The sequence below is a fragment of the Heterocephalus glaber genome, unplaced genomic scaffold (genome assembly GCF_053883595.1).
Source record: "Heterocephalus glaber isolate CG9 unplaced genomic scaffold, H.glaber_assembly_v1.0 deba00000071, whole genome shotgun sequence".
Classification (NCBI taxonomy): Eukaryota; Metazoa; Chordata; class Mammalia; order Rodentia; family Bathyergidae; genus Heterocephalus; species Heterocephalus glaber.
In genome coordinates this window covers 31,514,281-31,541,566 of record NW_028258137.1, presented here as the reverse complement: position 1 = coordinate 31,541,566, position 27,286 = coordinate 31,514,281, and the positions used below count along the sequence as shown (strand labels likewise).

The window sequence follows — 27,286 nt, the reverse complement described above, 5'->3', positions numbered from 1 at the left end:
TGGGAGGACAGACCTGGGGTGGAGACTTCCTGGCATGAATACTATATGGACAAAATAAAAAGGAGCATCTTAGGAAAATTATGAAGGGCATATGACACACACAGCCCAGCCCCGACCTCACTGGCTGACCTCATAAATGGCCCCAACTGTGCCTTAATATTTTTGTGGGAGTCAGGAAGGACTGAGTATATATTTAGAGTGCTCAGGTGTGGCAGGGAGAGGTTACCAGACAACTAAAAATAGAGTGATTGCTGGTTCAAAGCACACTCCTGTGCTGACTTTGTATGTGAGAACACGATGACAAATCCTTGTCCTGTGGCAAACCTGAAACACAGGGAAACTCTTACTCTCTTTTGTGATTACTCCATTTTTATGATGGAATTTGCACTGTGATATTATGATATTTAATAATTCTTAAAATGTTGTAATAAAATTATATTTGTAATTATAATATTGAATTGTCCTTGTTTTATAAGCTATTTGTAAATGGTCTTCCTAAAGAGCTAAAGGGTATGTATGTTCAGGAAAGTTTATCTTTTACTTTGAATTCCAAAGCAGCAGTACCGTTGGGGAATATTTACTGATACTAGGCCCTGGGATGTACCCAGTGCCACTCCAGTCCCCAGCACTGACATGCGACCACCAGCTCAGGCTCAAGTGTGAAAAAGAGCTGGAGGCCCCGTGAAGAGAAGGGAAAATGTTAAGTCCTTGACCAGGAGTTTAGCTCAGTGGTTCCGCCACCTGCCTTGCAAGCACAAGGACCCAAGTTCAATCCCCGGTACCAAAAAAAAAAAAAAGAAAGAAAATGTTAAGTCCTAAAGTCCTGGTGGTTTCAAGGAAAGCATGGGTCTCCCAGAACTCTCCCTCTCCAGCCTGCTCCTTCTTACCTTTGTTACCTCCACTGGGGCCCAGTGTTTGCCCACCCCACATGCCCAAGCTTCTTGAATCAGTGCACCAAGAGCTCCATGGTACCTACCAGCATCCCAGCAAGTATCAGAGCCACAGGATAAAGAGGGTCTTGAATTACCCAGTTTCTCTGCAGCTCCTTCAAGGAAAAACTGCCTTTATTATAAGACAAGCAGAAAAACATCATGGAGAAAGATGAAAATTTCTGTATATTTAAGATGAAAAGGGAGCCATAAAAGAACTTCCACTCCTGTGGATAGCTACTTTGGATCTGACCTCAGATTCTTCAGGCTATGGGTCTCTCCTAGAGATATTAAGATCGAAAATCTTGAGAAGTTGCAGGACATTCAATGTCCATCCCAATGCATTACCTAACAGAGACTGCAGGGCTGTGAGGTTGAGTGGGTTTGGTTTCAGCCTTTGCTCAGTACCCAGCCCTGCATGACCGGTCTTTGGTAAGATGACTGATTATGCTCCCTCCTCATTTGTCTCCCAAACTTGTCGTAGATCTTTTCCCTGGGCTCTCCACCACCAGTCTCCTCCTTCTGCAGTGGACTAGACACCCATGATTATGTCCACCATGCATTTATGGTAGTAGCACTCTTACTTTTTCCAAGGAAATGCCACTCCTCAAGGCCATTGTGATTGGTGCAACAATGAACACATGACCCGAGCTGAGCCAATCAGAAGAGTTCCTTGGGATTTGACAACAGACACTGAAGCAGAAACACCACTTCTTTCCTTTTGGATCACCAGCTCTAAGGCCATGACCACAGACATCATGGTGACTGTGTGCTTGTCACCCAGAGAAGTCTGGGAAAAGATAAGTGCTACAGCAGAAGCTGAAAAGAACAAGAAAGTACTGATAACGTCAGATTTCTGGCTTGCTTTCTGCTTTACATTCAGTATCTACTTTATTAAGTCTGTGAGGATTAAGTGAGTTAAAACATGTGCTTAGCACATACATAATGCATGCTCAATAAAGGCTAAATATTATCATTATTACTATTTATTCTGCCATTGATTTAACTACAAGGAACCCATTTTCAGGAAAGACAGTTTGAACCGGGCTTCTGTCCTTTGTACCCAAACACCCAGAGTCTCAGCATCTCAGGAGCACTCTTTCTTAGAGGGGAATCGCGCCTTTAGTCACACAAATGTCAGCCAGCTTCCAAGATGGCCCCAGTGACCCCTGTCCTCAGTATGAGTGCCCCTGTATAGTCTCCTCCCATACTGACTAGATTTGACTTGTATCACTGCAAGAGGATGTTGCAGAAACATGATCTGACTTCCACAGCTGGGTTATAAAAGACACTGCGGCTTTTGTCTTGCTGTCTCTCAGATCACTTGCTCTGGGGGCAGCTAGCTGCCATGTTGTGAGGTTACTCAAGCAGCTCTGTGGATAGGTCCCTATGTGCAGAACCCAGGCCTCCTGCCATAGCTATGTAAGTACCATTTTGGAAGCGGATGCTCCTGCCCCAGTCCAGCCTCCGGCTAACAGCAGCCATTCACATCATGACTGCCCCTTCGTGAGAAACTCTGAGCCAGAATGACCTGGCTAAGCTGCCCTTGAATTTCTAATGTACAGAAACTATGAGATAAAAACTGTTGTTTTGTACCACTAGGATTTGGGATAATCTGATGTGTAGCAGTAGATAATTAATGCAGTGTCTAATGTGTGACTCCTGCTAAAAGCAGACCAGTGTATTATTATTATTATTATTATTATTATTATTATTATTTTATTTTTGGTAAAAAGTTCTTTGTGAAGGCCACTGTCACTTACTGAGCACTTATATGGTGCAGGTGCTACATCTAGTGCTTTGCATACATTTTGCTGCAATGAAAACCCTCTATATGTTATAATTTGGTCCTTCAGTGTCCTCCAAAGGCCTGAGTAGTAACAGCCTTGTCCCCAGTGTGGCACTATGGAAGGCAGGGAAACTTTTACAAGATGGGGCTAGTAGGAGGTCTTAAGGTCACTGGGGCTGTGCCCTAAAGGGGACAGTGGGACCTGAGACCCTTCCTCTCTTTCTTTCATGGACCAGCCATTGATGAGTGGCTCTGCTTTATAATGTGCTCCCAACCACAGTCTCAAAAGCAATGAGGCCAGCTGACGATGTACAGAAGCCTCCAAAACTATGAGGCAAAATAAAGCTTTTTTCATTATACAATGATTGTCTCGGGTATTTGTTACAGTGACACAGAATTGACCGACACGCTTGTGGTCCTGTGGAGCAAGTTACCGTAGCTATGCTCCTGGCAGCGTCAAGATTTGTAACAGAGGCCCTGGAACCGGATGGCCTGGGCCACATCCTGTTTCCCCCACTTTCTGGGGATATAAATTTGAGTGAGTCACATCTCAGTGAGCATCACTTTTTCCAGCTGCAAATGGGGAGAACAGCAGTAACTATCTCCCAGGACCTTGTGAAAACTGAATGAATCTCAGCATATGCTTAGCATAATCAATCTGCTCCTTAAGTGCTAGGTGTAGAAAGGTTGGCAGAGAGGCTCAGAGAAGCCAAGCTGATTTGTTCAAGGGGCCGTAGCTGGCAAGCAGTGGCACTAGAATGCTGGCCTCCTGGCACCTCAGTTTCCTGAGAGTGGCACTGCCAAGAAAAAATATGCTGTGAGCCATATATGTCAAAAATTTAATAATTGTATTAAAAGAAGACAGGTGAAATTGAGTTTAATAAAATATCAAACTTAACAAGATGTGTCCAAAATTTTATTTCAGTATCTAAAAACAAAATGCTTGGATACTTTTCATTCTTTTTTTCCTTCCATATTCTAAATCTTTGAATTCCAAAGAGTATTTTGCTTTTATGTCACATCTCACTTAGTCCCAGTCACACAGCCGAGGATGGTTCATGGCTACTGTATTAGGTGGCACAGGTCTAGCATCCTGCTGTGCCACAGGCCTCCTGGGAAAGCAGCACATGGACATGTGGCCCTATCTGTAGCAGCCGCCTTTCCCTCCCCACCCCAAACTAGGTTAGATTCCTCTTTATGGAGTGCTTATAGCATCTTGTTTGTATATTTTAATCCACGAAATGCAACACATTATGATAGCTGTTAAATTATTTGTTTCCAGTAGACTAAATGAATAGAAAGAAGTGAATGAAATAGTCTTTGCCCTCTTGGGATCCTACCTGTTTTGTGCCATTTCAAATGGTCCGTCCTCCCCCTTCCTTCCCTTCCTCTCTCTGTCCCTCCCTTCTTTCCTCCCTTCTTTCCTGTCTCCCACTCTGTCTTTTCCTCCCACTTCATGAGATATATCTGAGTTTGGTGACAATCAGACAGGATCCCTGATGCAATAAGAAATCAGTGACTTCTGTTGCTATGTCCTGAAGTATCCAGGAGGACCTGCCGGCTGAGGATGTGGGCGTGAGGATCCCAATGTTCCTCACAGCCAAACACACATGTTTAAAGGTGGTGAAGAAGGCAAAATACATCTTGGGTCCTGCCTAATCAGTTAGTAGTTGGCATTTTCCCTTGACCTCCCTTGCTCCTTCATCCCCTCACCTCCCCACCCCAGCATTCCCCAGCTCCATGTGGAATCCCAAGTCTCAAAGACAGTTCTGGCTCCATCTTGGTGGGGCCACACATTTTACTGGGGTGTCTTGAGGACAGGGCATCTCATACTTTAACCTGCAGCTATGTCACTCACATTCAGAAATGCAGATCCTAACTCACATCTGGAGAGGGGCCCGAGCATCTGTGTTTCTAACAAACCCTCTGTGCTGATGATGCTGGTCCAGGGGCATGTTGAGTAGCAAAGACGCAGAAGTGGGAGCAGCCTCCTTCTGCTGATATGGATGGCACACACAGCAAAAACTTGATGTGTACACACACTGTAATGAAGACCCTTCCACCAGGACTGAAGATGAGGAAGAATTTATGGATGGACAGATACCCTCATCCTGTCCTGTACTTACTTAAAAAAAATAATAAAAGGCTGGGGATTTGGCTCAGTGGTTTCGCCGCTTGCTGCGCAAGTGGAAGGATCTGAGTTTGATCCCCGGCACCAAAAAAATAAAAATAAATAAAAGCATCCCGGGTGGTGCATGCCTGTAATTCCAGAACTCTAGGAGGCTGAGGCAGGAGGATTGCAAGTTCAAGCCCAGCCTGAGATATTTAGTGACTTAGGGAGATTATCTCAAAATAAAAAAATAAAGAAGGACTGAGGATATGTAGCTCACTGTGACGACCCTGAATTCAATCTAAGCACCACAAACAAAACAAATAAACAAACAAACAAACAGAAAAGCAAAACAAGAACAAACTCTAACAAATTCAAGGTTACCCATCTGTCATAGCTGCAGTGGAAGTGGGTGGGATGAAGTGAGAACCTGCTCAGGACTGCAGCTGCCCATGACCTTGGCCCATCTAAGAGAGTCAGGCCCATGAACATCAGGTAGGTCAGACAGCAGGGTGCATGGGAATGAGACAGGGCTATGTGCTCCAAATCCAGGCTCATAATACAGTGGGAGAGTACAGTGAAGGTAAATGTGTGGTATGCATCTAGGGTGAGGAAAACAGAGTCAGACTGTGGGCTCCACCACTTACTGGCTCTGTTGAGCAAGTGGCTGAGCCTGGATTTACCTAGCCATAAAATGGGGACAATGCCTATCACCTAAGGTGGTTGTTAGGGTTAATATAATGTAGTTTATTAGGTCATTATCATATTTAATGATTAGGCAAATCATTATGCAGGATGCATTGTTCTTAGTATGAATTAACTCGTATAATTCTCTCAATGGCCTGTGAAGGAGATAATATAATAATTACTCTGCCTGCTTTAGGATGGAGTAAAGTTCACAGTGGCACAGGTAGTTCTCCAAGGTCACACAGTTAGGAAGTGATGGAGCCAGGATTTGAACCAAGACAGTCTGACTCCTGCTTCCTGGACCACCGGAAGTGAGGTGTGTGTTCCAGCACATGCAAATGCTCTGTGAATGTTACAGTTTGGATCCTAAGTGTCTCCCCAAAGGTTCATGAGTTAAAGATTTGGTCCTCAGCTGATGGTGCTATTGAGAGCTGGAAGAATCTTCAAGAGGCAAGGCCTGGTGGGAGGAAGTGAGTCACTGCGGGTTTGACCTGGAAGGAGATATGGGACCTCTGCCATTCTTCTTCCTGCTGCCATTAGGTGAGCAGCTTTGTTCCACCATCTGTTCCCATCATGATATGTTGCCCAAAAGCCATGGAGCCGACCAACTATGGGTTGAAATCTCTGAAATCATGAGCTAAATAAATCCTTTTTCCTTTTAAGTTATTTAACTTGGGCATTTTGTCACAAGATACAAAGCTGACTAACAGTGAATATCTGTGGGTGTCCAATGAATGAATCATTTTTAACGCCAGAGAAGTTGGTGTCTGCCTGTCTCTTTCTTCTCCCACATGCATTTTAGTTGCTTGAAAAAAAAAAGGGTTTTACAGAACTAACACATTAACATAGCCTAAAAGGAACATTCCTCCTGCTGTTGATCCCAAGCTACCGGATCCTTCCCTTGAGGCACCCACTCTTACCAGCTTCTTGCACAAACAAATGTAGCACACTACGTGGAGTCTTCTGCTTTTTCTTTTGTTTTTCACTCCATGGAGTGGATGTTGCTCTATGTTTCTAGAAGTTTCTCAACATCCTTCATCCCCTCTGCCCCCTCCTCTAGGCTCTGGTTCCTCATTTGTGAGAGAGATAATAATGGCCTCTTCCCCCAGGGGGCTGTAAACATGAATAAAATGCAGCGAAAGTGCTTAGCATAGGATCTATCAAATCATAAGCACTTACTTAACTCTATTTTATTTTAAGCCAGGCAAGGAAGTAGGGCTAAAATGGCCTCCACAGGCCACTGAGGCTGACACAGTCTCCTGAGAAGATGAGACTTCCTGTCTGTGTTTGTCCACAATCATGAACCACTCACTCCCAAGAAGGAGGAAGCAAAAATATGGACAGAGAAAACTTCAAAGTCACCCTAAAAAATAGAAACGAGCCCTGCTTCTATCAAGCAATCCAAGCCACTGACTCTCCTCTCCTCTGCAACAGTGCCCAGGTTGACACCATCTGGCTTCAGATACTTTTCCTCAACACCTCAGTGCCCAAAGTGGGACTAGAGGAAAGAAATATGTGGGGCTGGTTCACATGGAGCCTCCAGATTCCATGGTACAATAATAAATAATTTACAAAGCCCAGCGACATGGCTCTGTTGAATATGGGCCTCTTATTCCTGAGGTGTGAGGTAAGGGAACAAAGCTTGTCTTCTAGATGTGTGGAGCTATGATTCCAGGGGCATAGCGAGGGTTGGGCAGGCTGCATGGGCCTCACCCACCATGACCTCAGCCTGGTGAGAATGTCAGTGACCCACCACACTGGCAGGGGGACTCTGCCTCTTGCTATCATTAATCTTTTTCTCCCCTCCTGGCCATCAAAATCCCATTTTAAAAAATAACATTACAATAACAGTAACACTGCTTTAATTTACACACATTTTTACCATCATTTAAAGGATTTTTTTGACCTTATCCTTGGAAACTCTCACTATGTAAGAATTATCAGAAAAGAGAGAGGAAAGGAAAGAGAGAGAAAGAGACAGAGAGAGAGAGGTGCAGCCACAAGAGGCAGGGAAGCTCTGCTTTGCTGCTTTGTCAGGGAGAAGAAAATAAAGAGAAATCAGCCCAGCTTCAAAGGGCGCATTTCCATAATTGCCCTGTAACTTTGGCAAAATAAATCTGAGTGGCTGAGAGAAGCACAATCTGCCAGATGAGTGCACTCCAAAGGCCCCTGAGGGCTGTGGCCCACTTGTTAGCGGCCTAGTGCAGTGAGAGAATGCAGGGCTCAACACCCAGCACAAAAGCCATGAAATCACGGCCTTCCCGGCCAGGCTGGCTGGTCAGACCTGACCCTGCCTTTGTCTCTCCCCACCCCCCACAGGACACACACACCCCTAGGTAAAACAACCAAGCAAGTAAATAAACAGACGCATTTATGTGCAGAGAGAAGCTGGCAGCAGCTAGAAGATGGAGGTAATTTTGAGGCAAAAACCACTGGACGCCAACTTTCATCTTCAAGAACCTTCCTATCACTTAGCCCTGACATCAGTATCCACGAGAAAGGCCAAACTTTGCAGACACCCATCCTCTTTGGGGCTTGCCCGCTCCCATTCACCCTCAGCTGGAGAAAGTTTCGCTGACAAACCTGCTGTGAGATCCATTCTGTCATTTTCCCAGGCTTGAAGAGTTTCCTGTTGGCTGTCTCTTACCCTTACTTCCTCCTTCCAAGGCCAAGTTTTTTAAAGAACGAAAATACTCCACTTAGCACCCTGTTTGAATATTTCTCCCGACAAAGCTGTGTTTTCTGGGAGCAAACACTTATGGGACTATCCCAGACACTTCTCCATCCTCAATTCCAGAGTTTCTCAGCCTCAGCCCTACTGACATCTTGGGTTGAATGATTTTCCAGTCCAAGTACTTGCCACATCTGACTTGATGGCTGATGAGATCAGGTATGTTCAAAGTGGTCCCCATAGGCTGGGTTGGGTCATTCTTTGTGGTGGAACATTGTGATGACTTCTAGGACCTTTAGCAGTGTCTCTGGACTGTACCCTCATAGATGTTGGTAGCACCCCGATCCTAGTCATCTCCAGACATTGTCAAATGTTTCCAGAGTGAAAGGGGAGACAGAATTGCCAAGCTTAGGATAGACTACTCTATTCCCAAGATCTCTCCCATCCCAACCTGAGGAATGGATGCTCTTACAGTGGTTTCCTGTTCACACAGAGGAGTTGGCCTTCAGAGGGGATAGGACTTCCTCAGAGGGAAGCAGCAGCCACATTAAAGCTAGGCTGGTCACACAACAGGTGGCCATTTTTAATGTGGTCAAGCTAGCTTGCTGGGTCAGATGACAGTGGCCAATTAGAACCAAGAGGAATATCCAGAGAGCATAAGGGCCCCCTTAACCCCCATAATGATCTTTGAACCCACTCTTCTCTATGCCTGATCCTGGATTCTGTTGGATTTGTATGAATGTTTACATAAATTCATCTAATACACCCCTCCATTTTTCTAGATGATGAAATTGGGGCCTAGAGACTGTACAAGACTTGTCCTCACTCAAAGTTGAAGTAAGTGCAAAACACAGACCTAAGTTTTACACACCTGCAATTACCTACTTTTGCTGGATAGGGGTGGGGAGAAGCTGCAAAAAAGCATTGTGGGATACAGAAAACATTTCGAGAAGGATATAAACATTTAGGCCCAAATCGAGTCACTGGCAAAAACTCTCGATAAACCAAACCAAAACAAACCAATCAAACAAACAAATAGAAAATGAGGTCCACTTCTTTCCTATGCAAGCAGTCAATCATTCTGGCTGACTTGCAAAAACAGCAAGGCCTTGGGCTGGCCTGGCCTCCAAGTCCCCAGAGAACACCAGCCCAGTAGGTTCGGCTGCCACTTCCTCACTCCTCACCTGGCAGGTGAGTGGTCCTCTGTGCTCAGCCCCTGGGCCTCCCTTCCATGGTACCTTCCTCCTCCTCATTCCTCTGAAAACAAATTCAATTGGAAACCATTAATGTGCTGGTCCCTGAGGTGGATGGTCACTTAGGGAGATTATTTTATTCTCCTTTGGCTCCCTGGCCCTGTGATGCAGTTCCCCTTCCCCCAGCTCTGTACAGATAATGAGGGAAGCAGCCGCACACTCCTTCCTCTGACCTAATTGATTATCCCTGTACACCTTGAGTGCTTTGCATAACCAACCCCGACAGCAGAAACCCCTTCCTGGCGGGTGATTGACATATTTTATTTCTAATTGAAGCTTAATCAGGACCATATATACCCATATTCACTCTCCCCCCACTGCTTTCCTTTTACATTTTAAGGACCAACAATAAGGGATAGAGGCAGTTCTTGGGGTCCCTGCGAAGGTGAGGGCCGAGGGGGAGATCCTGGGAAGGCAAGAAATAAGACTGCTGTCCCTAGTGAGACACCATGAAGGGGAGATGCCTGCTTTTCCTTCTTTGCTGAAAAGCTGAGACTCTGTCTTGTTTTGATGAGACGATCTTATTGGGGTCAATTTAAGGCCATTTGAAGAACCCAAGTATTGTATGGGAAAAGAGAAATCCCCCACTCGAGTCACCCCCAGATTTATGCCAGCTCTCCCCTGGTACCAACAATTTGCTGCTCTTGCAGTGGGGTAGAATTGATCATTATCTCTGGAATGTGATGGTCGGAAAAGCTCAAACTTAGTTTCCCCTGGCAAGAGCCCTAAGGACCTTAATCAGACCGCCCCCCCCCAAGCTGGCACTGCCTCTTGATGGCCATCTTACTCCTCGGGTGGGTATTCAGTGAGGACAGGCTGCCTAACTTCTGTAGTCATGACCATGTTCACAGCCCTCCCTTGGTTGAGTTGGGTTTGCAGAGGGCCTGGAGCTGCCCAAAGGCAGACACCTCAGCTTTCTGGCCAACAGGAGGGTATGCAGGATACTGCTGGGGGTGTGTGCGGTGGGGTCTGGGATTTGGAAGGCTGTAACCGAGTCAGCACAGGGCATGCTTTACTCTCATAGTCAGCACCATCACTTGCCAGGAAGGCAGCATTGTCTCCACCCTCTAGTTGAGGAAGTAAGGGCATAGAGAAGTTAATCATCTGCCTCTGTTTCCAGGAGGTAAATGGGGAGCTGGGTCAGTCTATGAGGCTGCACTGGGGAGTGTCTAGGGTGTGTATCTTGTCAAGACAATCTTGGTTCTAACCCAAAGCCTCGGCCTGGTGTCATGGTCCCAGCCTCAGAGTTGTGGCCCAGACAGTTGAAATTCTCCCACCGCGGGCACAGGTGGCTCCACTTTTGGGGGTTGCTGTGTGCATGGATACAGTGAAACCTCAGGCTGCACTTCTGAGCTGGGAAGGAGCTGAACCCCCCAAATACGACTGACAACAAGGGGGAAGAGGAGGGGGCTGCCCAGACGGCTCCTGCAGGATGCCCTTACTAGGGGTTCGCCTCCACGTTGCCAGCCTCGCGCAGCTGAAGCCCCAGGCCCCATTCACCCTGGCCGTCGCCCTCCGAACAACCCAGCCTCGGTGCGGGTCCCCAGGGCCGCAGTGCTGGCGGCTGTGCCTGCGTGGGCCTGACCTCGCCAGACTGCCCAGCTCCCGCCGAGCCTCGAAGGTGGACAGTATCGCTCTGTGCCTCGCTCCGTGGCCTCGGGTGTGCGAGCTCTCCCCACACTTACTGGGAGCCCGAGACATGGTCACACCGGGGGTCGGGCCATTTACTAACGAGCGGAAGAGGAGCGCAAAAAGATGCCCCCATTTGGTACCTGGGGCGTCGTTCTCCTAGCCATCCCCGACAAGGTCTTCAAGTCAAAGTGGGCACCACTGCTGACGAACTGAAAGAGGAAAAAGAATAAGGAGGGGCCGCGATGCCCGCGGAGCCTGGCTGCCTGGGCTTCGGAGGCGGGGCGCCTAGCGTCCCTTTCGTCCTGTAGAGGGAGCTCCAGCCCCAAATTTCCCAGTTCCCTCCCCCGGCCTACCCACCCCCGCCCGCATCCAGCCTGAATCTCGGCAGCGAGGCGCAGCCGGACTTCACCAACCCCGACTCGGGGACCCCACAAAGCTGCCCCTTTCAGGGCACGCGGGGAGAGCCCAAGTGGGGGCCGCTGGGCCTCCAGCCCTCTACCTCTCTACTCCAGCAGGTACACGGCTCTTTGGGAAGGATAGGTACCCCAGGCTCCTCTTGGACGCGTCCCCCGACACCACCCCACAGCCTTGGATCTGTGAGGAGGGGGCAGCGTGGGTGGAAAGGGGCCCCGAAGCTGAGCCTGCGCCGCCCCTTCTACTTAAGATCGAGAAGACCTTGACTGTGCGCGTCGAAGAGTGGGAGCCGGGAGAGATGGGGCAGAACATCCCGCGCGAAGCCTCTGCGTCCAGATGCGTTCCTTAAGTCCTGCTGCTATGTCGCTAGAGAAGGCCCCAAGGCCTTGCCGTGGCTCCCTCGGACCGGCGGGTGGGACCCATTTTCCCACCTCTTGGCAGGGAATCTCGCTCAGATTTCTCCACCAGTCACTGCCGCATCTCTGAGACGCCCGAAACCGCTCCCACTGCTTCACCCCAGTGGTGTTCCCAGTCCCGCCACTTCGCCATTGCTGTCCCCTGACCACAGGTTCAGGTCTCACTTGTCCTTTCCTAATGGTTTGGGAAATTCTTCAACTCGGGGAGGGGCGGAGGTGGGGACAACAGAAACCAAAACCAGCCCCCAAAGAACCACCAAACAGAGCCATCCCTGGGCAGACAGGCCGGTTGTATAGTCAAAGTGGCAACAGCTCATTTATTTAGCCAAAAATAGATACTTTCTTGTACAATTCGGTTCACACATATGTACATTTATCTGTATATACAAAAATGTCAGGTACGCTTATTTGCCATGAACACCCTCCCCCCATCAACTGAACAAACACACCTCACAATCGCAGCGAATGTGGGGTGGCACAGAAGCGACTTGGGGAGGTTTGAGGGGGACGGGTTTTATTTCTTTTTCTTTCTTTTTGTTAAGTTCTCTTTTTAGGTATTCATACACGGACATGCTTACAAGTCGTTAACTATACAGAGGGATTTGATTTTTACAATTATTACAACGATTTAAAAATTGTTGTTGTTGTTGTTGTTGTTGTTGTTTTAAACAAACTAGGATGAGGAGAGAGCCGATAAGACCAAAGCGGCGTCGAGGTGGTTCTGGGCCCTGGAAGAGAGAGACAGTGGTAGCAAAGAAGGCGAGATTTAGGGGACGCCGAGGCCACCTAGGGCCAGGACACCCTGCCTGGGACTGGGGCCAGGGGCAAGGAGGCCTCTCAATGCGGAAACAATGCTCGGTTGTGCATGTTGGAGTTGAGGATTAACTACAGGATGGGCAGTAGGCGTCAGAACCGAGGTCCCGGCCGGGCGGGAAGGTGGTGGGCGTCACAGACTGGCCACTTGCTCCAGGGCCCTCTTAGGCCCGGCAGGCTTGGGAGAGCGAGCAGTTTCTGAGCTTGCAAGGAGTGATGGAGTGAGTTTTGTCCCCTTTTTAAAAATGCTTCCCAGCTACGTTCCCCCTAAGGGGCAAAAGAGCACGGATTTGGCTCCGCTGCTTACTGCTTCCTCCGGTCAATCTCCCGCCCCCTCCTCAAGCTCGGGGTCTCTTACCGCCTGGGCACGGGCTGGAAAGCTGTCTTGAGTAACTTTTTCTCCACTTCCAAGGCACTACAGCGATCTGGAGGAAGCGAGGGTAAAAAAAAAAGGAGAGCCTTTAGAAAGCTCGGTTCAGGCGCCCAGGGCCTCGCGGGCGCAGAAGCAGAGAGAAAAGCACGCCGTCCCCTCCGGGCACCCTGAGCGCGACCCCCAGACCTCCTCCCTCAGCGCCCCGCGGGCCGCAGTCACCTGTTCCGCCCTCGGGCTCCGAGGGTCGAGCGTAGGTGGCTGCCGCGGGGTGGCCCGCAGCTCCGGGAAGTCCCAGCAGGTGCTGAGGGGCCGACCCGAGCAGGGAGAGCGGGTGCGGGCGCGGGCCGGGCGGAGGACCTGGGAACGGCCGGTTGGTCCAAGCGGGGAATTTGCCCAGCGGCGCCGAGACAAGTCTGTGAGCCGCGGCGGCGGCAGCGGCGGCGGCGGCCGGAGAGAGCTGCAGGGCTGGGGGCGCGACGGCGGCCCCGGGAGGAGAGCCTCCTGCTCCGGGAGGCGAGCGGCGCGGGTTGTCCGGGCTTGTGGCCGTCTCGGCCAGGGACCAGATTTTGGGCTTCTGCAGGATGGACGAAGGCGCTGGTGCCGGAGCGCAGGGGTCTAAGCCAGGGGGAGGAGAGGGCGGAGATGGCGGAGCCGCGGCTACCGGCGGGGGCGCTGGGGCCAGACTCAGGACCGGCAGCGGCCGCTCCTCCAGGCCCTCCGAGCTGTCTTCCGAGTCGCTATTTTTGGAGTCCGAAATGGGTCCCAAGCCGAGGTCGCCGTCCCTCCGCGCCGCCCCAGGCAAGGCCACCTCAGGCCCAGCAGTCGCGCCGTCTAAATTTTCCAAATCGATCTCCTCGTCCTCGTCGTCGTCTGCCAGGCCCTCGCCCCCCGTGTCCTCCTCCTCCCCCGCGAGCTCCTCCTCCTCCAGCTCCAGTTCGCGTTTGCCGTCCTCCTCGTCCTCCTCCTCGTCTTCCTCCTCCCGCTCGCTCCCATAAGCATTGCCCTCCTCGTCGGTGCGGCTGCGGGGCGCCCACGTCATCTTGTTCTCCTTCTTGAGGCGCCGGCGCGCGTTGGCGAACCAGGTGGACACCTGGGTGAGGGTCATCTTGGTGATGATGGCCAGCATGATCTTCTCGCCCTTGGTGGGGTAGGGGTTCTTGCGGTGCTCGTTGAGCCAGGCCTTGAGCGTGCTGGTGCTCTCTCGGGTGGCGTTCTTGGGACGGGACGGGTCCCCGAACTGGTACTGGCCATAGGGGTAGAAGGCGGGGTGCGGGTGCGGAAACGCGGTGGCCGCGGCCGGATGCTGCACCCCGGGACTGTCTTTCAGCTCATACTGCGCGCCCTGTACGCACATGGGAAAGGAAGGAGACACGCGTTGGGGGAGTGCGGGGGAGCTTCTGCCGTCTCCGCCTCCACCCTCTTGGCCCGGACCGCGGAGTCTACGCCCCGCGCTCACCTCGCCCAGCGCCCCAGCTCCAAGCCCTCCTTCCCGGATCCCTCCGGCTCTTACCAGCTGCGGGAAGATAGGCAGCTCCGCGGCGTAGGGCAGGAAGGCGCCGTAGCCTTGGGCAGCGGCCGCCGCGGCGGCGGCAGCGGCATAGGGCGCCCCGTACACTGACGAGAGCACGTTGGAGAGGGACCCGGAGGCCGCCAGCTCTGAGGCTCCAGCTCCCGGGCCGCCTCGGGCCCCCGCGCTGCCGCCCCCGCCTGCAGGGCGCTCAGGCGGGTAGAGCGGGCGGATGTACTGGTATCCGAGCTGGGGGAAGGACATGGTGGCCCGCGGGGGACCGACGGAGAGGGGGCCCGGCCCCCGGGGCCGCCCTACTCAGCGCCGCCCGCGGGTTCCGGCGCGCATCGGGGGCTGGGCCGAGCTTGGGCCGCGCTGCCTCCCGCGCTGTGCTGCTCTCCGCGTTCGCCTATTGCTCTGCTCGGCGGCGGCGGCGGCGGCGGCTAGGAGCCAGGTCAGGTCCGAACAGATTGGCGAAGATTCCCCGGGCTCCGGGCTCTGATTGACATTTCCACGGGGCCGCAAGCCCCTCCTCTCGGCGCCGCGCACCCTCCTCTCCGCAGCCGGACGGCCTGTGCCCGCGCCGCGCCCGCACTGCCCTCCTCTCCCCGAGCAGTGTCGCGCCTCGCTTCCTTTCGCCTTCCTCTACTTTTCACGCCCCCTCCTCTCCCTTCCTCTCCCCTCCCCTCGCCGCGTCCCTCTTTCCCCCCAGGACCGCTTCCGCTCCTCGAGCGCTGTCCCTGTCCTGGACACTAGGAAACTCTCCTGTTTTCTTTCACCCTTTTCTCACTATTGCCTTTTCTCCTCTTTTTGTTCTCTTCACTTTTTCTTCTCTCGCGCCTCTTTTAAATCCCTCTCTTTACTCACAATACTCTTCCTTCCACCTTCCTGCCCTCTGTGCCCTGGGCTCGGGCGGCCTAAAGTTGTGGGCACTCAGGGTGCCGCGCGGGGGTGTGTGTCCCAGTCCGTGAGTCTGTCTCCGCCCTTCCACCCCTCCCTCGCCCTTCCCTAAATCTCAGGTCTGACGTCGCGCCCTCTTATTCGACTTTTCCTCGAGTCTCCTCCCCGAGTCGCCAATCGCTGGGGCGCCTTCCGGGCGAGGCCGCCCACCCCCGCGGAGAGCGCGCGTTGGGCGGGGCGCCGCGGGGCGGGGGCCTGGCGCAGCGAGTCCCTGCCCGCCCCTCCTGCCTGCGCCTGGAGGGGGAGGAGAGGCGCAGGCACGCGGTTTAGGCCTGGGTCAGCTCGCCCCTCCCTGCTTCCCGCTCCTCGGTGCCTCTTCTCCCGCCGCAGCGATGGGCCGGGGTCGGGCCCGGAGCTGGGGCCAAGGCAGGCTCCGGGACTGTTCTGTGCCCAGGCCCCCTTTTCTGCTAGCACCTCGCGACTGCCAGCCGCTCTCCGTGGCTAAGGGACGGAGCTGGAAGAGCGAGCAGGGGTGAGGGAGAGGGTCCCAAAGGGCGTTTTTAAAGGTCATCCCACGCCCAGGACGCGGGGTGACAGCGACCTTCTCCGGAGAGCCAAACCGTGCAGTTTGCTGCATTTGACGTCTCCCCAGTGTCCGGGTGCGATAGCCCTAGTTAGAAACGGCGATCTCAGCTCGGGGGCCAAAGGGTGGACGCTGCGGCGGTTTCGGGGAGCCGGGAAGAGTTAGTAAAGACTGAGGGCTGGCAATGGGGGAGGAGCAGGGAGCGGGACGGCGGAGGCCCGGGTAACTTTCAGAGAGCACCGGGAGAAGTTTCTGAACCGGCCTTGTCTGCTGAGAGCCTTCGTCTCGCTACCCCTTCTCCTGCTCCCCGTTTCTGGTGCCAACCTGTTTTCCTTCTTCAAGGATCCTCCCACCGCTGGGGGAGGGGGTTGGGAAGCAAGACTTCTGGTTTTATGGTAGGATATTTCCTAAATCATACTTGAAATATCAGTATCTAAACTCCCACCTTCGCGGGTTACAGCGTGCAGTCGAGAGCGGCATTGAAATTCCCGGAATTGCTGCGGCTCGGGGCTAAGCGCTTTTGGGCCGCCGCGGGGACCCACGCGCGGGCCAGGCCCGCGGCAGGCGTGCCCCGGGCACAGTTCGGGGCCGGCGACTCGTCGGGAGAGTGGCCTGCTCCAGCGCAGAGGCGGAAGCCGGGTGCCCAGCACTGATTGATGAAGGAATGGAATCCGAATTCCACCGGAGTGGAGGGATCCAAGTGTCTTGGCCCTCGCTGTCTGGTCACAGCTCCTGTGGGGAGGCCAGGGAATGAAAGTTTCTTCTTCCACTCCTGCCTCGGCACCCCGTTTTAACCTCACCCCCACTTCTTGCCACTTTCTTCTCACTGGTCTGTGGCTCCAGTAGATTTGAACTGGAGAAAATTAAGGGGGAAGGGTGGTGTCACAGAGAGTTTGGGAACGACCAGGTTTAGGGTTCCATGGGGGGAAAAGTCTTCGCAGAATGAGTCTGAGCTGCTCCCCTGCCCCCTCCACGCCTGCCTCTTCCTGGCGCTGGGCATTGGCTTTCAGCGAACCTAGCCTTAGGAGGCGACTTCAGGGGGGAGCTCTGGCCTTCAAATGTGTCCCCAGAGCTTGATTTCGTTTCCAGCTAAACCTCTCAGAGCGTGCCCTAGAGAATCTTAGGCTTAGCTTCTCACACACAATCTGAGTTTAAAAATTGTGGGGAACATTACTTCCCAGGATATTTCTTACGCGTGGCCCCCGAGCCTGGACAACCCTGAAGTCCTAAAATTTGCACAAAATGGTAGCACTGGACAGGAGGTGGGGGAAGAGCAAGATTCCAGGGTGGGAGAATTGGGGCTGCACTGTAAATGCCCAGGTGAAACACCCGGTATTTGATTTAGTTCTTTCAGAAGGAAAAGGAAAAAAGAAAAAGAAAGAAAAGAAAACAAGTCATGAGTCTCGGAGATGCTCCTTCCGCATTAACCAGTTTATCGACCTGGCTGTGTCCAACTGCAGGCGGCAGGAAAGAGGACGGAAAAGACAAGGCTGTACTCAGGAACCAGTTAAGCCAGCCGGGGGCCGCCCTTGTCCCAGAGGTTGAACCTCCAGAGCCAGACGCGAACCCCCAACCTCACTTGATTAGATCCCTCCAGGTTCTCTAGGCCCCAAGCAGAAGCAGCCTTCCCTACTCTAGTCTCCCGCTGGGAACAGCCTGGGCCTGGTCCTGAGAACCGAACCTCACGTCCGGACTCAGCATCCTGGGCAGCCAAGCCCCGACGTGGCGCTGGTCCCCCAACAGGACCCAGCCAGTGGAGCCAAGCTCTGAACTGGACACGCGGGTCCGCCAGCAGCCGAACCATTTCCAGGGAGTTTTAATCCAAGAGATTAGGTCAAAGTGACCGGCTCGCCCAGCAAGGAAAAGCAGGTGCCCTGGCATTTGGTTTGGAAAAACCATGCGCCCCGCACTAACGCACTGCACGCAGCTTCTCCATCATTTCTTCTTCAATATTTCCAGCTCACAAAGCACCTTGGAGACTCGCTGTGGACGCTCTCCGAATGCGACCAGGGCTCAGGGCGTGTGCAGAAACGGTGTCCACCGAACACGCGTGGCGCACATAGTGCGCGGCGAGCACGCACAGGGAGCCGCTACCCGATGTGTGCCCAGGGCAAGAGGCCCGACAGGTTCAGGAGCCGCGTCTCGCACTCCACGAAACCCGGAGCCACCAGGCCCCCTTTCAGCCCTTTTCGCCAAGCCCCTCGGTGTGCGCACATCTGTGTTGGGGAGTAGGGGTGGGGAGCCGCTGCAGCTCCTGGTCTCCCAGCCGAGGCCCACCTCCTGTCCTTTCCTCCCGAGCCCGGAGTCCCCCGGTGGCAGTGCAGGTTAGCGATCCCTGAGCTTCGCACAGACGCCCGGCGCGCGCTCCCACCGCTCCCACCCCCGCGCGCTCGGGTTACAGGTTAATGAAATGCTCGTTTTCCTCAGTCATTTGTTTTGTTTTCCTGCAAAGTTCTGATAAGTAGCTAACCAACGAAGCTTGTAATTACAATCTTACAGAAACCGGGCCGATCTGTATATAAATCTCACCATCCAATTACAAGATGTAATAATTTTGCACTCAAGCTGGTAATGAGGTCTAATACTCGCGCATGCGATAATCCCCCCTGGATGCTGGCTTGATCAGATGTTGGCTTTGTAATTAGACGGGCAGAAAATCATTATTTCATGTTCAAATAGAAAATGAGGTTGGTGGGAAGTTAATTTCTCTCCGCTCTGTGAAGCGTAGACAAGAATTTAATGATTTAATTACAGTTGTAAGCCCTTTCCATGAGACTTAAATTGAGCTGAGAATATTTTTTTCCTTCTCTCACTTTCTCTCTCCCTCTCTCCCTTTCGCGTTCTCTCTCTCCGATATTAGCAGCAGCGCGGGCTCCGTATGCTTGGCCTGGCAGACGCACCGGGAAGAATTCGGTTTTGGCCAGGACTCCGGGCTCATAACATCTTAGGAGGCGCAGGCCAGGGGCGCGCAGAGCCACCCGGGAACGTCCCGCTGCTCTCTACGAGCCGTCAGGTCCTGGGAGACCGCCCCTGGGTCCGGACAAGTGACGGGGAAACTTTGGGGTAAACTTTATCAACTTCGTTTTCAGCGCGGAAGAGGCCTCCTGCCCGAGTGGCTGCTGCGGCCGCGGGGCGCGGGCCAGGCCTGTGCACCGGGAGCCCAGGGAGAGGCGAGGTCTCCAGCCGGGCCTTCTGCTCCTGTGCTCTGCCTGTGCGACTCCCGCACCCAGCTTACCACACCGGGTGTCCGAGCGGCCTGTGGTGCTCAGCGCCCAAAACAATGGCCTGGATCGAAAACCAGCCCCTTAGAGCGAATGATTTCCTTCACCCTTTCCCACCCGCAAGCAGTTTCACTGCCCTCACTGCCTTTGTGTTTCTCTGTCCATCGGCCTACCCCTCGCACTTTCTGAGTGTTCGATTTCTAGTTCATTCATTTTTCTCAGTCCTCCGCTCCCTGATTCCTTCTGTTTTGTACTATTTCTCAGGGCCACGGTTTAGTTCACTTTTCTCAGTTCTACTCCCTCCCTCTCCTCTTATTTTATGTTCCTTTATTCTTCTCCCTGGTTGCAACGGTGTCCTTTTCCCTCCCTCCCTCCCTTCCTTCCTTCCTTCCTTCCTTCCTTCCTCCCTCTCTCCCCTCTTTCATGCTAACCCTCCCTCAAGTCTTTCCTGGATTTCCTAGTCTTTCTCAGGCTCTCCTCTCCTCTTCTCTCCGGGATCTGTCCCCCTCCCCCCGCGGATCGGCCTCCCTGTGCCCCCTCCGAATCCATCTTGGGAGATGAATATGTTGCCTTATTGGATGCCGAGGCCAGAGCCGGGTGATGGGGCTCGGCCAGCGTGGCGCATTTTCTTCATGCATATTGAGGATATGGTAATGAGAGCGTTTGCATTGTTGCATGGAAATGCTGCGTTTCCTGCAGCAGTTTGGGGGTGGTGGGGTGGTGGTGGTACCGGCCCAAGACAGCCCCGAAGTGGGCGCCCGGGCCCAGAAGCCACTCCTCAAAGAACGCGCAGGTTCCAGGGCTCTGGGGAGGAAATGACCTCGCTTAGCGCTGGACCCGGCCGCCTTCCCTGCTTCACAAAGACCGGTCGCGCTCCCCTCATTAAAGCCTCGTTACGGGAACCCCCGCCTCTCTCGCTCGCTGTGATTCCTCAGCGCCCCCAACCCACCCGCCCCTGAGCCCCTCCCCTGATGTTTAGAGGCTTGCGATGGGGCGCCACCAGGAAATTAGTGCTTGACGACGTCGTCCAGTGGCTATAAATTGTTTGCGATTCCCAGCGACACGTCGCGGGATCAAACACGGCAGCATTGTGTGCCCTGCCCCGCTGGCTCCTCGTTAATCTTGAAGGCGCGCTGGTATCGCTTGGCCTGGGGAGGTTGCAGTAAGGTCCTTCCACAGTCGGGAGCCCGCTCGCTGCTCCACTCCGGCTCCGCAGGAAGGACAGAGTCCTTCCTGGGTCGCTGTAGAGCCGAGGTCCCTCGCTGAGGTCAGAGGAGCTCAGAAGACAGGACCCAGACTTGCCTCGCAAAAAGATGAAGGCTCGTGAAAGTCAGCGTGCAAACTCTGAGTTGAGTCCCAAGGAACGGATGTGAAAAGACGACCTCAGGATCGGCAACGTTTGCACTAATCCCCTCTTCTCTGCTTACTAATGTGTTAGAGAAGCCCAGAACTTCTCGTTCCAAAGCAAAATGTAAAGATCTGGCCCTGCCTAGAATTGTGTGGGGTCAAGCTTCTCAAACATCAAGCCTTCTACTCCCACCTCTACTATTATTGATTTAAAAATTTCCCTGAAATTAAGTCATTTAAAAAACTCAAATACATGCTTTTAGAAAGAAAAGTTGGTACTACTACTGTAAATTGAGAAGTAGCTGTTACTACAAAAGGAAATTCTAAAAGATAAACAGCTAAAACCAAGCACTCTTGGTGCCCATGCTTGCTGGGGAAAGACTGTAGAGTGTCATTAGAAAGTGTTGCAGGTGTTAAATAACAAATCTCCGAAGAAAAAGATGTTTTGTACTAGTCAGAGTTAATTTAATTCTTCATCCTCACAATACTAAAAATCATGTTGTTGACCCCAAGAGCTGCTGTGGGGTAGGATTTTTCCATATCATTCTCTGTTGCAAACAATTTGAGATGAAAACGTAACATGTTGAATAACTAATATTTACAAAATAAGTGTGCTAAGTGTTTTCAAATGACACCACATTCAGTTCTCACAGTGGGCTCACGAGGAAGAGGCCCTTCAGGTGGCCAAGTGTGGGTGTCATCCAACAAGGTGGCCAGGGGCTGAAGTCACCTTTTTCTGTGCTCACCCCTCCCTCCCTTTGTGTGTCTTAAATAAAGCTATCCTGGGGAAAAAAGTATCTTTCTTTAATTTGCACCGGTTTTGCACAAAGTTGGGTATGAGCTAGTTCTTACCTTCGAGATTAGAAAAGTGAAGCTTAGAGAGATTGGCCCAGACTGGAACCTGTCCAATATTCTTTACTGTGGTCCCTCTGGGAGCAAGATCCGATCTTCAGAGGTGGTGCTAGGGGTTTGGATGGGGGATACTAGAAGAAAAGTCCTTGGATTGGTTGCAGGGGCAATCAAAGCTCCCACATTCCCCTTTCCCTCAATCTCCACATTTATGCAAATGTTTGGAGAGGATCTGGGGGGAAATATAACTGGAGTTAAGGAGCCATTATCTCTACTAGGGCCGTGTTGGGGGAAGGGAGCAGGGTGTTGTAGGTGCTGCAGCCTAATAGCAGGTGTCTGGCTGTGCTTTTTACATTTTTGGAGTGTTCAATTAAAAAAATTTGCCCTGAGTTTATAGACCAGAGTTCTGCCTTGTTCTGATCAACACAGCTTGAGAGTTTCAGATCCTTGAAGACAAATGGAGGAATTGCACTGCACGGGAGGAAGTCAGTCATGGGTAACCTCTGCCCACAAGTTTTCTTTTTCTTTTTTGGCTTCCATCATGGGGGGTGCTTTGATTAAATTGCTTGAATTTTATTTGACAACCTATCTAAATATTTAGATCTCAGGGTTCATTTGAAAACTAGGCAAGATAGAGTTTGTTAGCCCTGGTTTGCATGCTCAGCTGTGAGAGGAGACAGCATGGTTGGCACACGGCGCTCCTCCTATGGGAAGGAAATGGCATGGAAGGAGACCAAGAGGGCAGGAAGGGCAAGTCTCTCTTCTCGCCTTTCCTCTCCACACCTCTCCTGGTTTCCCCCTGGCTGCTTTTCCCAGGTTGGGTAAGGTTGAGGACAGGCTTCCAGCAGTCACAGGAATGAGTAGCTCTGTCCTTTCTTCCAGGTGGTCCAGGAGTTACAGAAAGAGACTGTAGAGAGAATAGAAAGGCTGGTCTGGAGGCAGAAATAAGTAGGGATCCCCAACCCCCTCTGAACCTGCCATCCCTAACCCCAGCCCTCGGCTGATTTTCTCATCTTTTTTGTTTTTTTCTTTCTTTCTTCAGGACATGGGATTGAACCAGGGCTGCTCTGCCACTGACATACCTCTTGGCCCTTTGCATTTTAATTTTTATTTTGAGAAAAAGTTTCACCCATTTGTCCAGGCTTGCTTTGAACTTGTGATCCTCCTGTGTCAGCCTCCTGAGTAGCTGGGATTATAGGTGTGTGTGGTAGCTTGACCATCTTAATTAACACGTTAAAACAGAAAGTGTCCTTCTTCCTTCTTTTCCCTTGCTCCCTTTCTCTTTGCCACACAATTTATTGGGGGTTTTTATGTACCGCATGCTGTGCTAAGGGGTGGGATAAAATGGTGAGCTCACTCAGGGCCTTGTTCTAGGAAAGCTCACATTTTAGTGGGGGCAGTCAGACACTAAACAAAAACAAGTAGTATAATTTGATAGTGCTAAATTCTACAAAAACAATGCAAACAACACTATAGATAGTGTCCTTCCCCAAACTTCAGAATATAAACTTGTTAGGAAACAGAGCTTTTGCAAATGTGGTTTGCGGGAGTTTCATCTCATACTTCAGTGAGGCAGGATCTTAATCCAATATGACTGTGGTCCTGGGAAGAAAAGATACACTCCAGGGCACAAGGGAGAGGACAGCCATAGGAAGAGGAAGGCAGAGACGGGAGGGATACGGCCACAAGCCAAGGAGTGCTACAGAGAGTTGCCAACACCAGAAGCTGGTGAGAGAGGCAAGGAAGGCTTTTCGCCAGGAAAGCACAGTCTTATTCATGCCTTGATTTCACATTCTAGCTCCAGAAGCACAAGAGAATACATTTCTGTCACTTTAAGCTGCCTTGTGTGACAGCAGATGACCTGGGAAGCTGATACCACAGGCAATGAGCTAGGAGATGGGAGAACTGTGACTGCAGGTGCCACAACCGAGACAGCTGGCTTGTGAGGAGGGGACATGATAGCTGAGAGGAACACAGTCACAAAACCTGGAGGGAGTGTATCTTAGGGGTGCTCTGTCCTGTATAGTAGCCACCAGCCACATGTGGCCCTAGGGTCCTCGGGATGTGATAAGTTGAGTCTTGCTCTAAGTAAAAAATATACACCAGATTTCAAAGGCTGAGCATGAAGACAAGAATCTGAAAATCTTAGTTTTTAACCATCAATTGCATGTTGAGATACTAATACTTTGGATATATTGGGTTAATTAAAATATACCGTTAAAGGTAGTTGGGCTGCCAGTGAAGCTCAGTAGGCATGTGCAAAACTCTGGGTTTGATCCCATGTATGCACACCCACACACACACACACACTCACATTTTACCTCTTCCTTTTTACCTTTTTAAATGTGGCTACTAGAAAGTTTAAAGCTACATTTGTGGCTCACATTATATTTATTTTCTGTAGTGTTTTTCTAAAGAGAAAGACAGCAAGTGCGAAGGCCCTCTGGTAGACTGAGCTTCATGTGTTTGGTTTGTTTGTACTTAACGACTGCGTGTTGATATTTACTTGGTGATGTCACTAAACCTGGAGAGCTAATCTGGGAAACCTTGCTGAACTTACAAGTAGTAAGTATATCATATGAGCATATGAGTACATTGTCCTTTTTGAAGAACAAAGGTAAATGATGAAATTCTGCCCTTCAGCCTGATGCCTCCTTCCTGCATTCCAACCACATGTGTTCCCTGAGGCCGTAGATGGAGGCAGAAAGCAGGCCAGGCCCTTGCTGTGTCCATTTCACCTTCTCCCTAAGCTCTTCAGTGGGAAGGACTTGGACATAGGTTGAGTTCCCCAGCACTCTTGTCTATTGCTCACTGGCACCAAGCCCTCGGGTTATAGTATGCAGAAGAGGTACCCTTGCCCAAGTCCCTCCACATCTTGCAAAGTGAACCTGTAGGCCATGTTTGTTCCTTTTAAAACTTGACTTTTGCTTTCCTAAGACAGAAGTCACACAAGGGCCTTCTGGGCCCAACACTCACATGTTCTGATCATCTTGCACGGTTTACAGTTCCTTCCAACTTTAGCAATTGTGTCCTCAGGTGAGCTGGCCTTTCCCTCGGTAATACACACAGCTCAGATCTCAGTGGCTGCTCATCACCCAGGCCGCGTGTTGGCTGTAGCTGGAACCTGTGTCATCTTCATTACCGGACCCAGGCTAGCAAAGTTGCCTCCTGCTAGAGTGTTGCTGAATGTCCTGGCCAAGGGCCAGTAAGCAGCACACTGGGTCTTGATGTCAAGACTGACATCATGTGGCCATGCTTGTGGTCACAGCCATGGAATACCTTGTGCCCTGCAGGGAGGGGCACTCTGAGGGACCCCACTTGTGTGCCACCTGAGTCCTTTCAGCCCTTCCTTCTAGTCTAGCCACTTTGAATAGGTCCATCCTAATGTCACCCATGACATCCCTCTCACTTCTCTGCTGCATTGATCTAGGATGTCAGCAAGACCCTCACACATGTGTCACCTGCAGGGCCATGGCACTTTTGTGGCCACTCTTGGCCAAAGGAGAGGGAGCCAACGACTCAGTGTTTCCTCTTCATTCTCTGGGGAGATGTTTCTGAGATGCTATAAAGGGCAGTGGTCAGCCCAGTGACATGTCCTTGTGTGGCTTCCCTCTCATCTTGAGTCATGCTCTGGGGTCATTTCTCCCCCAAAAAACACTTGCACACAGGCCTTTGCAGGCAGGACTCACTATCAGGAGAAAGAGCTGAGACAGAAAGGACATTAATCAATGATACAATCTATCACCACTGCCATTTTCAAAGTTAAGGGATTTAATATAAAATCTCTATCTCCCTCTCACCCTTTTTTCCTTCCCTATTCCCCCTTTCTTTCCTTCTGGAACTGTGGATTAAACCCAGGCTATCACGCATGCTGGGTAAGCACTCTGCCACTGAGCTTTATTCTCATCCTTAAATGTTCAACTTAAAACTTTTCTTGAAAAGTCAAATCTGGCAGCCCTGAACCCACTCCTGGGAAGCCCACGTGAGCTGGGCTTGAATAGGGCAGGAGCTCCTCTGAGATGAGACCCACGCTCTCCACTGACCACATCTGCTGTCGGAGGGCAAAGTCTTCACCTTGTCATGCTGTTTGCCTGGTCCCAGTATACATTTGGGTTTTTAAAACTCTTTAGTATAGGGGTTATTGCTTGAGCTGATTCTTGGAATTTTTTTTACTATACAAGAATCCTACTTTTATTTTGTTTTATTTTTTTCTTTCTCCAGTTATTACAAAAGTGTCAATGAAAAAAATTAGGCTGGCAGTACCAGGAGGGCAGAGACAGTGTGAGTCTTGTCACCATTGTATTCTCATTACTTAGTCCTAGGGCTGGTGTACAGTAGGTACCTAAAGGATATTTGCAGAAGGAACAGGATGAATGACTGCAGTAGTCAGCCTCCACGAGAGCCCAATGATTCTGGTGTCTAATGGCCATGGTCTTGTGGAGTTGTCTCCTTTTGAGTGAGGGCTAAATTCATAGTTTGTTTCTCCTGAAGCAATGAGATGCCACTGCTGATATTAGGTTATAAAAAGACTGCAGCTTCCTTCTCCACATGCTCTGTCTGGCTATCTCTTCTTGGATCAAGTAGCTGCCCTGTCATGAGGACACTCAGACAGCACATAGAGGACCATAAGGCAAGGAACAGGCACCTGCTATCAACCAGGTGGGCAAGCTTGGAAGTAGATACTCCAGTCTTATGTCCATCTTCAGGTGACTGCAGCCTCATGAGAACCACTGGGCCAGAGGCATCAGCTATGCTGTACTTAGATTCCTGACTCACAGAAACTGTGAAGTAGTAAAGATTTATAAATAAATAAAATTGTACTGGAATCCAGTAATGCACATTAGCATATAGTGTGTTAGCTGCTTTTGTACTATAACAGCAGTAGGCATTGAGCAGTTGCAACAGGACTCTATGGTCCACAAGCCTAAAATACTTACTATCTAGCCTTTTAAGGAAAAATGTTGCCCATACCTGGTTTAAGTTGCCAAAGTTTGGAAAAAGTGCTGCCTGGCAATATGTAACTAACATGATGACTTTCACATCTAGAACAATGAGCTCCCTAGGCTTGCATGTCTTGGGGTAGGGCCTCTCATTTCAGTTGAGCTCCATTTAATGGATATTAACTGAGCACCTATGATGTGTCAGACATAGCCTTGATAGTATTCAGAAGATGCATTTGTTCCTTTATCCTTTGTCCCCTCCAACATTTTCTTGGTCTGTGGCATGCTATATATATATATATGTGCCAAATATTTGTGGATTTAACTGAAATTCAGAGATTGGAATTACCAAAACACTCTTAGGGAAGCAATGGAGAATTCCGTATCATGGAAGCTCAGCAGGAACAGGAGGACATATATCTCTGTGTCCGTGCACAGTCATCTTGATTGGGTCTTTCCGTCCCACCTTCCTGTCCCAGGGCCCCAAATGTCCTACCATCTTCCCTGTACAATGACTCAGCAACCAAATGGGTCACATGTGGCCCAGCAGGGGTCACCTAAGCTGAGCTCGACTGACAATTCCCAGGCTGAGATGCTGTCTAACTATTTGCATGGCACCCAGGACAAGCCCCTCACTACTTATTAACTCTAGCTGCCCCTCAACTTAGGCTTGGAATGTGGGTGAAGAAGGAAAATGCCTGCTTTCCAGAACAGGACCTCTGGCCTGGTCCAGAAGAGATGATCAGTGATGCTGCCTACAAGAGGAAGTTCATGGATGTCAACTGGATGCTGGGGCCCGGCAAGGAAAGAGGATGCAACAGGAATGAGACTCGAATCCCAGGCAGTCTGATT

At 51.0% G+C, this 27,286-nt stretch overlaps 1 protein-coding gene and 1 long non-coding RNA gene across 4 annotated transcripts; one reads left to right on the top strand and one right to left on the bottom strand.

The window, feature by feature from the left end:
* Positions 1-12,190: 12,190 nt before the first annotated feature.
* On the bottom strand, positions 12,191-15,579 carry Irx3 (iroquois homeobox 3). Its single transcript, XM_004847915.4, has 4 exons — positions 14,598-15,579; positions 13,307-14,429; positions 13,073-13,139; positions 12,191-12,629 (listed from the first exon to the last, which is right to left on the bottom strand). Exons 1-4 carry the CDS (start codon positions 14,856-14,858, stop codon positions 12,575-12,577), a joined length of 1,506 nt encoding a protein of 501 aa, XP_004847972.1. The 5' UTR covers positions 14,859-15,579; the 3' UTR covers positions 12,191-12,574.
* A 184-nt stretch (positions 15,580-15,763) lies between these two features.
* LOC147830680 (uncharacterized) lies at positions 15,764-26,230 on the top strand. 3 transcript variants are annotated; one of them, XR_015441073.1, is made up of 3 exons: positions 15,764-16,472; positions 17,423-19,948; positions 20,357-26,230. It is a non-coding gene; the product is annotated as an uncharacterized LOC147830680 (long non-coding RNA). The 3 variants fall into 3 exon arrangements; XR_015441066.1 differs by having other exon boundaries at positions 15,764-17,946; positions 18,037-19,948; XR_015441064.1 differs by having other exon boundaries at positions 15,764-18,401; positions 18,938-19,948.
* The last annotated feature ends 1,056 nt before the right edge of the window (positions 26,231-27,286 follow it).

Coding starts and splice junctions, on each gene's coding strand:
- Irx3 (XM_004847915.4), bottom strand. CDS start 14,858: ATGTCCTTCCCCCAGCTCGGATACCAGTACATCCGCCCGCTCTACCCG. Junction 13,140..13,306: donor GGAGCCCGAGGGCGGAACAG/GTGACTGCGGCC, acceptor CGCTTCCTCCAG/ATCGCTGTAGTGCCTTGGAA. Junction 12,630..13,072: donor TTCCAGCCCGTGCCCAGGCG/GTAAGAGACCCC, acceptor TCTCTCTTCCAG/GGCCCAGAACCACCTCGACG.